This window comes from Lepus europaeus, chromosome 16, assembly GCF_033115175.1.
Source record: "Lepus europaeus isolate LE1 chromosome 16, mLepTim1.pri, whole genome shotgun sequence".
Taxonomy (NCBI): Eukaryota; Metazoa; Chordata; class Mammalia; order Lagomorpha; family Leporidae; genus Lepus; species Lepus europaeus.
The window spans coordinates 34,466,026-34,479,137 of record NC_084842.1 but is presented as its reverse complement, the minus strand read 5'-3'; the positions used below and the strand labels follow the sequence as shown (position 1 = coordinate 34,479,137).

The window sequence follows — 13,112 nt, the reverse complement described above, 5'->3', positions numbered from 1 at the left end:
GAGGAGAACTATTTACTAGGAACTAATGTACAATAAATAATCGTTCAGAATAAATTAATGAATATGACATGTAAATATATCAGGCAAAGTTGTCATTTTTAATGCTAATGAAGAAAACATATTACATCATTCCTATGAACTTTATAAGAATTCTTATACATCAGAATGAATTATTTTTAATCCTACTTTTAAAATTATTTTTGCTCATTCTGTACTAATTTATTTGATTTTCTGTTTTCAAAGTACATACACATAGGTGTTTAATAAACGATTGTTTAACTGAACAGAAAAGAAATGTTCTTTAGCAGAGTTATGAATACAACAGCACTTCCTTTATTATTGAAAGATGTCCAAGATTAAGTGATAATATCCCTTTTGTATGGCAAGAGATGGTAACATCACTTCTTCAAAGTGATTTGACAAGTGTTTTTCAAAGTTTCTTTTCCATGTTTCTCATAGAAATCGTAACAGTCACAAGAATCTTGTCCAGCTTGCTTCACGTGAATTTCTTTACATAGATTGCCACAATTACCTATATTTGCTGGGATATTTAAATAAACAAAATTAAAGGCCATTCATGGTTAGCACATATACAATCACCAGTGTTTTTAATATTGCAAATGTATGCAGAATGGGAACAATAGGCTGAGTACACATTAATCTAAGTGTCTGGAAAACAGAATATTTAAATCATGTATTTTAGTAGTCATGGGTTTAAAAAGATATCTGAATGTCACCCACCTTCAAAAGTCATAAGCAGTACTAAAAATATTCAGGGTTTAATTTGGAGTATCTGATACTGAATATGACTCAACTATTTTTAGACATTGCTTCAGAAAGCAGCTGAGGCAACAGTGGCACAAGTTTGTACTTAGATTTGGCAAACGTACATGATTCATAATTCAGTTTAGGAACTCTGATTACACTGAGGCATCCAAGCCATCCACCCAGACTCTTTTAAGTCACTCAGGTCTAATGTAAGGCGCCAGTGGAAAAACAAGAAATCTGAATCTATTCCATTGGCCCATAATTTTGCTAGACACTAGATATTATGTAAACAAATAAAGGAACTCAGACTGAAAACAGAAAAAAGCTAAGTTAACAACCTGCCTTACAATTAATTTGGGTCATCCTGTTTGCTAATAAGATTTTCAGATAAACAATCTGTGATTTTAATGTCATTTTGTGCAATGTTTGATGGTAAAAGCCAGTTGAATTCTTATAGTGTTAGCCTCTTTCCATTATCTTTCAAATTATAACTGACCTTAACTAATTTCTCTACCCTTTTATCAGAAACAAATGAAATGGAAGTTCTTTAATAAACTTAGGCAAATCATTTAAATAGTTAGCAAAATAGTTTGTATCCAAATAATTACAAAAGTCTAATTACCACTCATTATTTTCCATGTATTCCAAGGAATACAAAGCTCTGCAACAAGATTAATAGAAAATTTTTAAAAATATATTTGTTCACCTTCCTGTCCTGGTATGGACAGTCTAGTGAAGGCTTTCATAAACCCATTAATTATTTTAGAAAAGAAGAAAAAAAAAGACCATTGGTGTGAAAGAGAATCATAAAAGAGAGCACTGAAAAAATGAGGAAGGGATTACTTTTAAACTTTTATACATTATTTAAAAATGTAAAAAACAATAATGAGTTCTAGTTGGAGACTTGACCTTAAGTAATTATTCCATACAGTTTCTAGGAACTCACAGCTAAGCCTTGACAACTTCTCAGAAAGATTCCAACCGTGAGAAATATTCTTTAGCATTTCCAATATCATCAGGCATCATTTCTGTATGTGGTCTATTCATGTCTGTTTCTTACATGGGAAGGAAGTCCTGCTGTGACTCATTACTACTCCTTCCTATCTTTTCACCTCGTCAGCACAATGATCCCACTACTAGCGATCCACCCCTAGTGAGATCCAATTTGTCATAAGTGGAAAGAGGCAAGAAAGTTGGGGATGGGGGTGGAGGAAAGGGAAAAAATTAGAACCCACCAGCAGTCTCCTTTCCATGCCTGCTCCCATTATGATGCCCTCTACCCAATCCCTCTACTTCGCTGGTTTCAGCTTCCATCTTGCTGGATCTTCATGCAAATATCACTAACAGAAGAGAGTTTAGCCAAGTTGAAGGAGTCCAAAGGTGAAACTACATGTGTGTGTGTGCGTGTGTGTGTGCGCGTGTGTGTGTACACATACATATATATTTTTTCATAGAAACATTGTTACTTGCTTACATTGCATTCCATTATGTTAAGTAGGAGGCCTTGGATCTATGATGAGTTAAAGGGACTTTGATGGGCTAGCTTGAAGTCTGGATGTTAAGAAATGTACTCTAAGGAACACTAGTTCTACAAGGCTATTAAAGCAAAACTAACAGTGATGGGTGATCAAACAGACTTTGGAAAGCACTTCATTCTGTACTTATCATGTTTAATATTTATGCTGCATATTAGCATATTAAAGGCTCTGAGGAGCTTTAAGTTTAAAAAAAGCAATCTGTTGACCTTGTTATCCTAGACCTTACTTAAGCAAGGAATTTCACCCCCCACACACACACACAGTGAAATCTTTCTTAACACTAAGCAACATGCTTTATAGCAGAAGCCAAGAAACAATTTCTGAAAAGAACCTGATAATAAATATTTTAGCCTTTGCTGTATGGTTCCCAAATGAAATATGAGTTACACACAGTTAAATCTGAATTCCAGATAAACAATGTTATTAATAATATTTATTTCATTAGGAAATGTGTCCTAAATTATTTGTTATATTACCCTATGTTTCAGTTTGCTAAATCTGGCATCTCTGTTTTGTGGACCACATTGTCCCAACCCTGCTGTTGTAGTATGCAAGCAGCATGGACAAGGCATAGAAAGAACAGTGGTCTGTATTTTTATGAATATTGACATTTTCAGTCTTGTGGCTCAGGAAATATTATTTTATTTTGACATCTTTCTTTTGCCAGTGAAACATCAAAAGTAAGCAGGAACAGGCTGAATGTGGCCAATGAGTGGTAGTTTTCTATAATATAAAAGTGTTCTGAATCAATAGGGTTTAAATAAGTGAATTCTTATAATATAACTGATAAAGAAGTCTAGCTGTACAAATATTGATACTTTAGAATTATGTTTGAAGATTTATTTACTTATTTTATCAGCAGAGCAACAGAGATGGAGAAAGAGATATCTTCCAGCTGCAGGTTAATTCCCAAATGGCCGTAACAGCCAGGTCTGGGTCAGGCCAAAACTAGAAGCCAGGAACTTCACCTGAGCCTCTCACATGGATGGCTGAGGCCCAAGTACTGGGCCCATCTTCCACTGCCTTCTCATGACATTAGCAGTAAGATGGATAAGAAGCGGAATAGCCAGGACTCAAATCAGCAATCCAATCTAGGATGCTGGCATCACAAGTAGAGCTTAACTTTCTGAGTCAACACCAGCCCCAGGATCTGAGTTGTGAGTGCTAACAGCGAGATTTCCTTGTTTCAAACGCACCTATTTAAGGTTAAATAAGAACTCAAATGGCATCAAAAATAAAAGTAGGTGGGAGGGGTAGGAGTGATTTAGAACACATGCCTCTCCATCTATCAGAAAGCACAGCAGAGAGCAAGAATTTAGCCTAGTAGTTAAGACATCCACATCCCACATGAATGGCTGGGTTTCATTTTCAGTTCTGGCTCCTGATTCCAGCTTCCTGTTAATTCAGACCTTTGACTGAATGGGTGATAGCTCAAGTAATTGGAGTGCTACCACCCACATGGGAGACCTAGATTGTGTTCCTGGTTTCCCATGAATGGCCCTGGTTAAGCCACAGACTAAGTTCCACCCACTGCAAGCAATGAGGGAGTGAACCAACAGATTTGCTCCCTTGCTCTCTTTCTTCCTCTCAAAGTAATATTTGATAAAAAACACTTAGCATGTCAATCTAATACACACGTTTAAAATGAATGTTGATCTAGACCAACATTTTAACCAATTTTTTTAAAATTTAAAGTACAGTAATCATTTTAACAGGCAAAATTTTGAAACAAGAACTTACGTAAAGCAGAAGCAACTTTTTTCTTTGATACTTTGGAATTGCATCTGCGTAGAGAGGCTTGGACACGAGGAAGTCGATCAAGAGTGGCTTCTCCCACTGTTGGTTTGACGTCAAACCATTCTATAAACATGAAAGTTATTTTCAACAAGGTTACAATGGCCATTGTCAAAATAAACTTCTATAACCTAAAAAATTAAGTGGATTATTTTTAAACATTTATTTTATCAATTTCCTAACAGTGATATTAATCATATCACTTCCCACTTTGTTTATAATATTTTTGATGCACAAATTACTGAAAGTAAAAAAAAAATTTGTTCCTATTAATTTTTTTATGAATTTTTACTTAATGATTACATATAGACAAAAAAAGTAAACAAATCACATCCTTAATTCAATCTAGTGAGCTTTTGGAATGAATAGACCTGAGGACCCATCACCCAAATAAAGAAATGATGTACTAGTAGTATCCCCCAAATCTTTTCCCATCTCTCCCAGATAGTATCTTAAAAGAAAAGACCTATTTTGATTTCCATCAACATAGGTTATTCTTATCGATTTGTTATATTTCATATAGATAAAACCACATAGCACTTATCTTTCAAAATTTTATACTATTAAACAATGGCAAAATTATTAGCACATTTCCTATATTTCTTTTTATCTAAGTCTATGAACTGCAGAACTTGAACCATTTTCCTGTACTTGTAAAAATCACTTCTTCCTCTACAGCTTACCCTTCAAAGAGGCCGGAAGTAGGCTTGGGGAAGCTTTCTTCTGCCAAGGGCTATTTGGAAATTTATAACATCATTTTCAGGCCACACAAAATTGTCAACTTAAATATTAGCCTGATGGAGATTTATTTTGAGTCCAACCTGTTGTTGCCTTGGCAGAGCAAGACCAAATGGATTGCAAAGGCCGTAAATGGCCCATGGGTCAGACATTCCCCACCCCTGTTCCACTTACAAGTTATGCCCTGTTAACCCTAAATGTAATTCTGGACAGTAACATTTTCAAACTCTAATTATCACAGTGAACTAATTTGGCAATAGATAAGAACCTTTAAAAATCAACAATCTCAAGAACCAACACTAGAGAATGAGACCAATTGGAAACACTGAGGTGATCATGGCTAAAGTCAAGATATATTCAAAAGAAGACAGCAGATGTACAGGATAGCTTTGCACCAGGATGAGCTTTAAGAATTAGAATAGGACGGCGCTATGGCTCAACAGGCTAATCCTCCGCCTAGCAGTGCCGGCACACCGGGTTCTAGTCCTGGTCGGGGTGCCGGATTCTGTCCTGGTTGCCCCCCTTCCAGGCCAGCTCTCTGCTGTGGCCCAGGAGTGCAGTGGAGGATGGCCCAAGTGCTTGGGCCCTGCACCCGCATGGGAGACCAGGAGAAGCACCTGGCTCCTGCCTTCAGAACAGCGCGGTGCGCCGGCCGCAGCACGCCGGCCGCGGTGGCCATTGGAGGGTGAACCAACGGCAAAAGGAAGACCTATCTCTCTGTCTCTCTCTCTCTCACTGTCCACTCTGCCTGTCAAAAAAAAAAGTTAAAAAAAAAAGAATTAGAATAAAAATAATGATGTCTGATATATGCTGGTTTTTTTTTTTTTTTAATTTGACTGATAGACAGTGAGAGAGAGACAGGTCTTCCTTCCATTGGTTCACCCCCCAAATGGCCACTACGGCCGGAGCTATGCTGATCCAAAGCCAGGAGCCAGGTGCTTCTTCCTGGTCTCGAGACCATGAAGTGCAGGGGCCCAAGCACTTGGGCCATCCTCCAGTGCCCTCCCAGACCACAGCAGAGAGCTGGACTGGAAGAAAAGCAACTGGGACTACAACCAGCACCCATATGGGATGCCAGCGCCACAGGCAGAGGATTAACCAAGTGATCCACGGTGCCAGCCCCTGATATATGCTGTTAAAAATTAATTTGGGGGGCGGCGCTGTGGCACAGCAGGTTAACGCCCTGGCCTGAAGCGCCAGCATCCCATATGGATGCCGAGTTGAGTCCCATTTCTGATCCAGCTCTCTGCCATGGCCTGGGAAAACAGTGGAAGATGGCCCAAGTCCTTGGGCCTCTGCACCCGCGTGGGAGACCAGGAAGAAGCTCCTGGCTCCTGGTTTTGGATCGGCGCAAGTCCAGACATTGCGACCAATTGAGGAGTGAACCATCGGATAGAAGACTTCTCTCTCTGCCTCTCCTCTCTCTCTGTGTAACTCTTTCAAATAAATAAATAAATCTTTTAAAAAGTTAATTTGACATAACTAAAATTCAAGATAACAAAAGAAGTTAGGCGTGGAGGTGGCAAGAAGTGTTTAGAGTCACAGTGATCTAAGGTCCTTGTAGCTTGGAGAAGCAATTTTCCTTGAAGATAAATACTCATGCTAACTAAAGAGTAGAAATTTAAAATTTTTCAGAGGCAGGCATGTGGCTCAGCAGTTAATATATCAATGGAGTGGTAGCATACCATAGTGGAGTGCTTGGAATCAAGTCCTGCCTCAGTGCCTGATTCCAGCTTCCTGCTAATGCATACCATGGGAGGCAGCAAGGGATGGCTCAAATACTGGGTCTCTGTCACCCATGTGGGAGAACCACATTGAGCTTCTGGGTTTTGGTTTTGATCTGGTCCAGCCCTAGCTATTGGGTGCAGTTAGGGAGTGAACCACATGGAAGATCTCTTTCTCTTGCTCTCACTCTCACTCTCCCGCTCTTGCTCTCTCCACCCCCCCCCCTTCACAAATAAATACTTTTTCATAAAATGAAAGCTCTAATATTAGCAGTGGAAAAAAGTCTTTAGAAAAATATTCTCTCCAAAAGAGATATAAGAAAACAAGAGGGGCCAGCGCTGTGGCATAGCAGGTAAAGCCACCACTTGCAGTGCCAGCATCCCATATGGGCGCCGTTTGATTCCCGGCTGGTCCACTTCCAAACAAGCTCCTGGCTGAAAGCCTGGGAAAGTAGTAGAAGATGGTCCAAGTCCTTGGGCCCCTGCACCTGCATGGGAGACATGGAAGAAACTCCTGGATCCTGGCATCTGATCGGCACAGTGCCGGTAGTTGCAGCCAATGGGGCAGTGAACCAGCAGATGGGAGACCTCTCTCTGTACCTCTCCTCCTGTCTCTCTGTAACTCTTTCAAATAAATAAATAAATCTTTAAAAAAAAAAAAAAAGACCCCATGTGATTTGACTGGTTGCCCAAGAATAATCCAGCATACATTCCCTATCAGAAGGTTCATAACTTTGCATCTAAAAATTCTCTTTTGCCCTGTAGTATAACATATTTTCTCTGGTTTTGGGGATTAGATCATGGACAATATGAGAACTCATTCTGCCTACTACAAAGTTTGATGAAAGCAATTAAAGTTAAGAAATATATATGAATGAAATTAAGAATAACATATGGTATGCATAAGTAAAATTATTTAAAATGTTTTCTTCAAAAAGATTTGAAAGACAGACCAGGCAAGGCTGAAGGGAGGGGCCCAGAACTCAATCCAGTTCTCCCAAGTGAGTGACAGGAGCACAAGGGTTTGAGCCATCATATACTGCCTCCCAGAGAGTGCACGAACAGAAAGCTGGGCTCTGAAGTGTAGCAGCAAACTGAGAAGGGATGCAGGCAACCCAAACAGTGCCATAACCACTGCAGCAAATGCCCGTTCAAAAAACGGTTTCTTTAATCAAAGAAATTATAAACAAAAGCAGCCAGGCAGGCAGGGAGTATGAAGAATACAATCAGGAAAGGACACACAAGGAAAGGTAAAGCTATTTGTCGTGTTCCATTTCTTAAATATCTTAAGGTTTGGGGCCGGCACTGTAGTGTAGCAGGTAAAGCCACAGCCTGCAGTGCTGGCATCCCAATTGAGCGCCAGTTCGAGTCCTGGCTGCACAACTTCCAATCCAGCTCTCTGCTATGGCCTGGGATAGCAGTAGAAAATGGCCCAACTCCTTGGGTCCCTGTACCCGCATGGGAGATCCGGAAGAAGCTCCTGGCTCCTGGCTTTGGATTGGCGCAGCTCCAGCCATAGTGGCCACCTGGGGAGTGAACCAGCGGATGGAAAATTCTCTCTCTCTCTCTCTCTCTCTCTCTCTCTGCCTCTCCTCTCTCTGTGTAATTCTGACTTTCAAATAAATAAATAAATCTTAAAAAAATCTTAAGGATACAAAAATGTTAATTCATTGTCATTAGCCTTCTATAAATTCTATATATACATTATGGGCATGTATGTGTGATAAGTTGCTCAGCAAAACTTTGTTAAAAAACATACAAATTTTTGAACATATAATTTTACAAAAGGATTAATGACTTGAATTCTCCCTTTACTCACAAATTTATGAGTAGAGCCAGAAATGAGAAAAAGAAGACACAAAAAATATGAGATTAAAGAACAGACACTGTAAGAGGAATTAAAAACCAAAATCTCTCTCTCAATTTTGGATGATGAGGGGGTTAGGGGAGGCAGGAGTTGGCAAGTCACCTCGTCCTTCCAGAGAAAGAAGGAGATAATCTGTTCTTCAGAAAAAGGAGTTCAAAAGGGGATAGAAATTCTAACAGCCTCCATCTGTCTCATTTGCGAATTATTTGGGTGCTTTGGAAATGATGAGTCTGTAGGTGTCTGGAATCAAGTTTAGATAAGATTCTAACACGAGTGGTGTCCTGAATAAGTGTTAGAAAGCAAAAGCAAAAAAAAAAAAAAAAAGTCTCTCTGACACTTTAACCTATGCTTTCATCAACAAGAAAGAAAACTGTGAAATGAACCACTCCAGCGATGGTAAGGACGCTCACTTTGTGTGTATAAGTATTTTCCTTGTAACCATTACCAGGTGGTAGCAGAAACGAGGTTGTGAGTCTTGTCTTTTCATCTGTGCTCAAACAGCCTCGTTGAGTTTGAGAGAACTCACTAGCCTCTCTGAGGCAAACTTACTTGGATTCAATTTTCTGCTCAGTGTCCTTTGCAACATGTGTAAAAGGAAGAGGAACTTTATTTTAAGTTCATTGCTGAGCATGTTGGGATTGCTCATTAGTTCTGAAAGCCTAATGTTATCTTTGATTGACTTGGAAGCTGTCGACCTGGGAACCAGGGGTAAGTGCATCTGGTAGCTGTAGTCGGTAAAATTCACACGGTCATCCTGGATACTTTTAATTCTGAAAATAAGAAATAAAAGACTGTTCACAAGTCATATTTTACTAACAAGACATGAATTACCAAAAATTTCACATTAAATTGTATTATTAGAAAATTCCAAATAACTTACTCTCTGTGTGTTAATAAAGTGTAAATCTCTTCTATCAGAATTTCAGGTACTCCGGCTTTACAATGAATTGTGCCATGGATTAGTTCTTTAGGTAATTTAAATTTTTTTCTTGCCAGGAACTTTAGTAGTAGAAAGAAAATAGTTTCATCTTAAGAAGTTCTATAAAAATCACCAATTACTATGAATTCACTTTAATCCCCAGCTAATTTTCTGATGTTTAACAGGTTAATTATTAAAATACATCATTATATAGCAAGAAAAATTATTATACTCTTTACTGAAATAAATATGCTCAGCCGCATAGGTGACTCCTGATATAAACTTGGCAATACATGGGAACAAGCTGGCAACACAGGCCCACTGTTACCCTAATACAAAATCAACACATATATATGAACTCATCCAAGACATTAGGAATGCCCCCCCCCTTTTTTTAAAGATTTATTTATTTATTTATTTATTTGAGAGGTAGAGTTACAGATAGTGAGAGGGAGAGACAGAGAGAAAGGTCTTCCCTCCCCCAAATGGTCACAACAGCCAGAGCTGCACTGATCCAAAGCCAGGAACTCCCTCCAGGTCTCCCACACAGGTGCAGAGGCCCAAGAACCTGGGCTATCCTCCACTGCCCTCCCAGGCCACAGCAGATAGCTGGACTGGAAGAGGAGCAGCCGGGACTAGAACCGGCGCCCACATGGGATGCCGGAGCTGCAGCCAGAGTATTAACCTACTGAGCCACAGCACCGGCCCCAGGAATGGGCCTTTTAAAACAAACTTCTTAACTGTTAAACTCTAAAACATTGCTGATTTACCTTCTCCAACTGTGCCCAGTTATCCAACTTGACTTTTAAAGAGGTTCCATTTTCAAAGGATGATAATTGAAGGTCCCAGGGATAATACATACTGAATATTTCTGCAATCAGGAAGCCATTTGAAAAATCTCTGGTCCATAGCAACAAGGAAATGAAATAAATTGTAGTTAATTATACAGATTACATTTCATAGTTAACATCAATCTGATATTCCAAACTGACAGAAAAGGTTCTTGTAAAATCAGTTTTGTTGGATTGCTTTGAGGATGTCCTACTGTGGAATTGCATTTTGTCTAAATTATACACACATGAAAAGCTGTTAGTATTTTTTAAAGAACCCAAACTGTTCATTTGTACTGAATCTGCATGTTAATAAGATCCCTAGGTGATTCACGTGCACATTAAAAGTTTCAGGTCCATCTTTGTAAGGTACACAGAATGCTGAAATTGGTAAGCCAGGGACTTTTCCTGCAAAACACTCACCGTCTTAATTTTTATGGAATTTAGTTTGCATTTCAAGAAAATCTGCCAGTCACTTTCAGAGTGGTAAAGGACAAAATTTTCAAAGATCCTTGCTTACTGTCAAACTAGAGGACATCTCTAATGGAGATTACATTATTCTAATATTAAAGCCTAGTGTCCCTGAAGAATGAGCCTTGACTAATTTTTTTGTAGTCACACTGAAGTTTTCTGTACTCACTTAGGTGTGTGGCTTAATGACTGCTCTTCTGAATCAATAAATGAAATGCTTCATCGTATGTTTCTTAAGCCTGGGTCCCTGTTTGTTATCATGCGTATGCGAGTGTGGTGGGTGAGTGGGAGTATTCATCAGAAAACAAACTATGCCAATGCAGGGAACCCAAGACGCAGGGGCCGGAGCCCAGGCCGGGTGCGTCCACCCAAGCGGCTTGGGACCTGCTTGCTTGAGCACCTTTTGATGTTCTTTGGGGAGAAGCTGAGATCCAGGCCTTGGAGCCATCGAAGAACGGAACGAGACAGACCGGAGCGCTTTGGAGGATGCGGATACACCAGGCACTTCTTGGGCTTCGCTCGGTGGACAGCTGCTGACTGTGGCGACAGCGACGGTGATTTAGATAGGGCTGCCGCCGGCTGTCTGGAAAACTCTTCTTCCTGGCCGGCGGCGGCCATGGCGCTTCCGGGGTTTCCACGGCAACAGCGCCTGCGGCGACGGGGCGGGGCCTGTGGGGCGGGGCCTCCAGGAATGGGGCGAGGCTCAGAGCCCGCGCAGGCGCCGCTGTAGCCTGTGGTAACTTCTGTAGCGCTTAGCGGAACGCGTTAAACGTGAACGCGCAGTACCGGTACCGGGGTCTTAAAACTTGGGCGGAGCTTTCCATTTCAGATTTAGTGGACCTCACCACTTAGAGATTTAGGGCTTGCCCTACCCCCAATTCTGTTTCCTGGTTCATACTTTTATATTGTAAGTATTGTGGTTTCTGATTAGCCAAAAACTTACTTTCAGTCAAGCAATTTGACGAGTGGTGTAGATGGCTTCAGAGGACTGGGACAGATTGTACTTGGAAAGACAATGTTTTTACTCCAAAACTCTAAGGAAAAAAATCTTAAAACTTGAATGTGCCAACAGAACTTAAACTGCATTAAATATTGGAGCTGGTGCTACGGCAAAGTATCGTCATGGCCTTCCAGTGGGTTCGAGACTCAGCTACTCCACTTCCATTGCTTCCTGCTAATGTGCCTGAGAAGGCAGCACATGATGGCCATGTAGTTGAGCCCCTGCCACCCTCCTGGGAGACCAGGAGGCATTTTCTGGCTCAGACCCTGCTGTTGCTGCTATTTAGGAAGTGAACCAAAGGATGGAAAAATTCTTCTCTTTCAAGTAAATAAATGAACAGTTTTTAGGGTTTAGATTGCAACACTTCACCAAGATGCCATGCCCTAATACATTTAATTCATTCATGTGTTCAACAAACAGGTATTGGATCCCTACTATATGTTACTATGGTAACAGCTAGTTACTTGGGATTTAACAGAACAATGTAAATAAAAAACAGTGAAAAGATCACTTAACAGAAAAATTCTGCCTACGTAAAAATATGTGGACCAAGGAAGAAGCAAATAATTAGGACTGTGAGAGTCTAGGACATCCACTCAAAAGAAGTGGCCTTGATTTGGATCTTACAAAGCCAACATTTTATATTCATTAAGACACAGGTTTTGGAGGAATGAGTCTAACTTTCATTAGCTATGTGACTTTGGGAAAGTTATTTAGCCAATTGTATTTGTAAGATATGGAAATAAATAATGTAAACCTCATAGAGTTATTATGAGGACTAAATAAGTTAAATATATAAAAATCCTAGAACAGGGCACAAAAGTATGATCATTGAATATAAATTATGTTTCTTTGGGCTCATACCTTTCACCATAAATGCAAATCAACTCAAAATGCATTAAATACTTAAATCTAAATCCTGAAACTATGAAACTGCTAGAAAAGACATAGGGAAACACTTTAAGAATCAGATTAGGCCATTTTGGGAGGGATGACATTCTCAAAACCACAGCAACAAAAGCAAAACCAGACAGGATTATATCTAAAAAAGTGTATGTATGGCAAAACAAACAACCAAGGCAGTGAAAAAACAACCTACAGAGTAGGAAAAAATATTTGCAAAGAATACATGTGAAAAAGGACTAATGTCCAGAATATGTAAGGAACTTAAAAAAAAAAAAAAACTTAACAGCAATGAAAACTCTAATTTTAAAATGGAGAAAGAATCTGAATAGAGATTTCTCAAAAGAAATGCAAATAACCAAAAAATACATGAAAAATATTCATTATCAATAACTGTCAAGGAAATGCAAGTCAAAGCTACAGTGAGATATCGTGCCATAATCAGTATTATCAAAAAGATAAAAAATAGCACACACTGGCAATGATGTAGAGAAAAAGAACCTTTATATACTGTTTTTGGAATGCAAATTAGTACGCCTATTATGGAGAAAAGCTCAGAA

The 13,112-nt window shown here is 39.5% G+C and overlaps 1 protein-coding gene across 1 annotated transcript; it reads right to left on the bottom strand.

Annotated features, from left to right (window-relative positions):
* Positions 1–278: 278 nt before the first annotated feature.
* Positions 279–11,280, bottom strand: SPATA4 (spermatogenesis associated 4). The gene is made up of 6 exons (XM_062212873.1): positions 11,050–11,280; positions 10,119–10,248; positions 9,310–9,428; positions 8,979–9,199; positions 4,047–4,166; positions 279–541 (listed from the first exon to the last, which is right to left on the bottom strand). Exons 1-6 carry the CDS (start codon positions 11,265–11,267, stop codon positions 399–401), a joined length of 951 nt encoding a protein of 316 aa, XP_062068857.1. The 5' UTR covers positions 11,268–11,280; the 3' UTR covers positions 279–398.
* Positions 11,281–13,112: the final 1,832 nt, after the last annotated feature.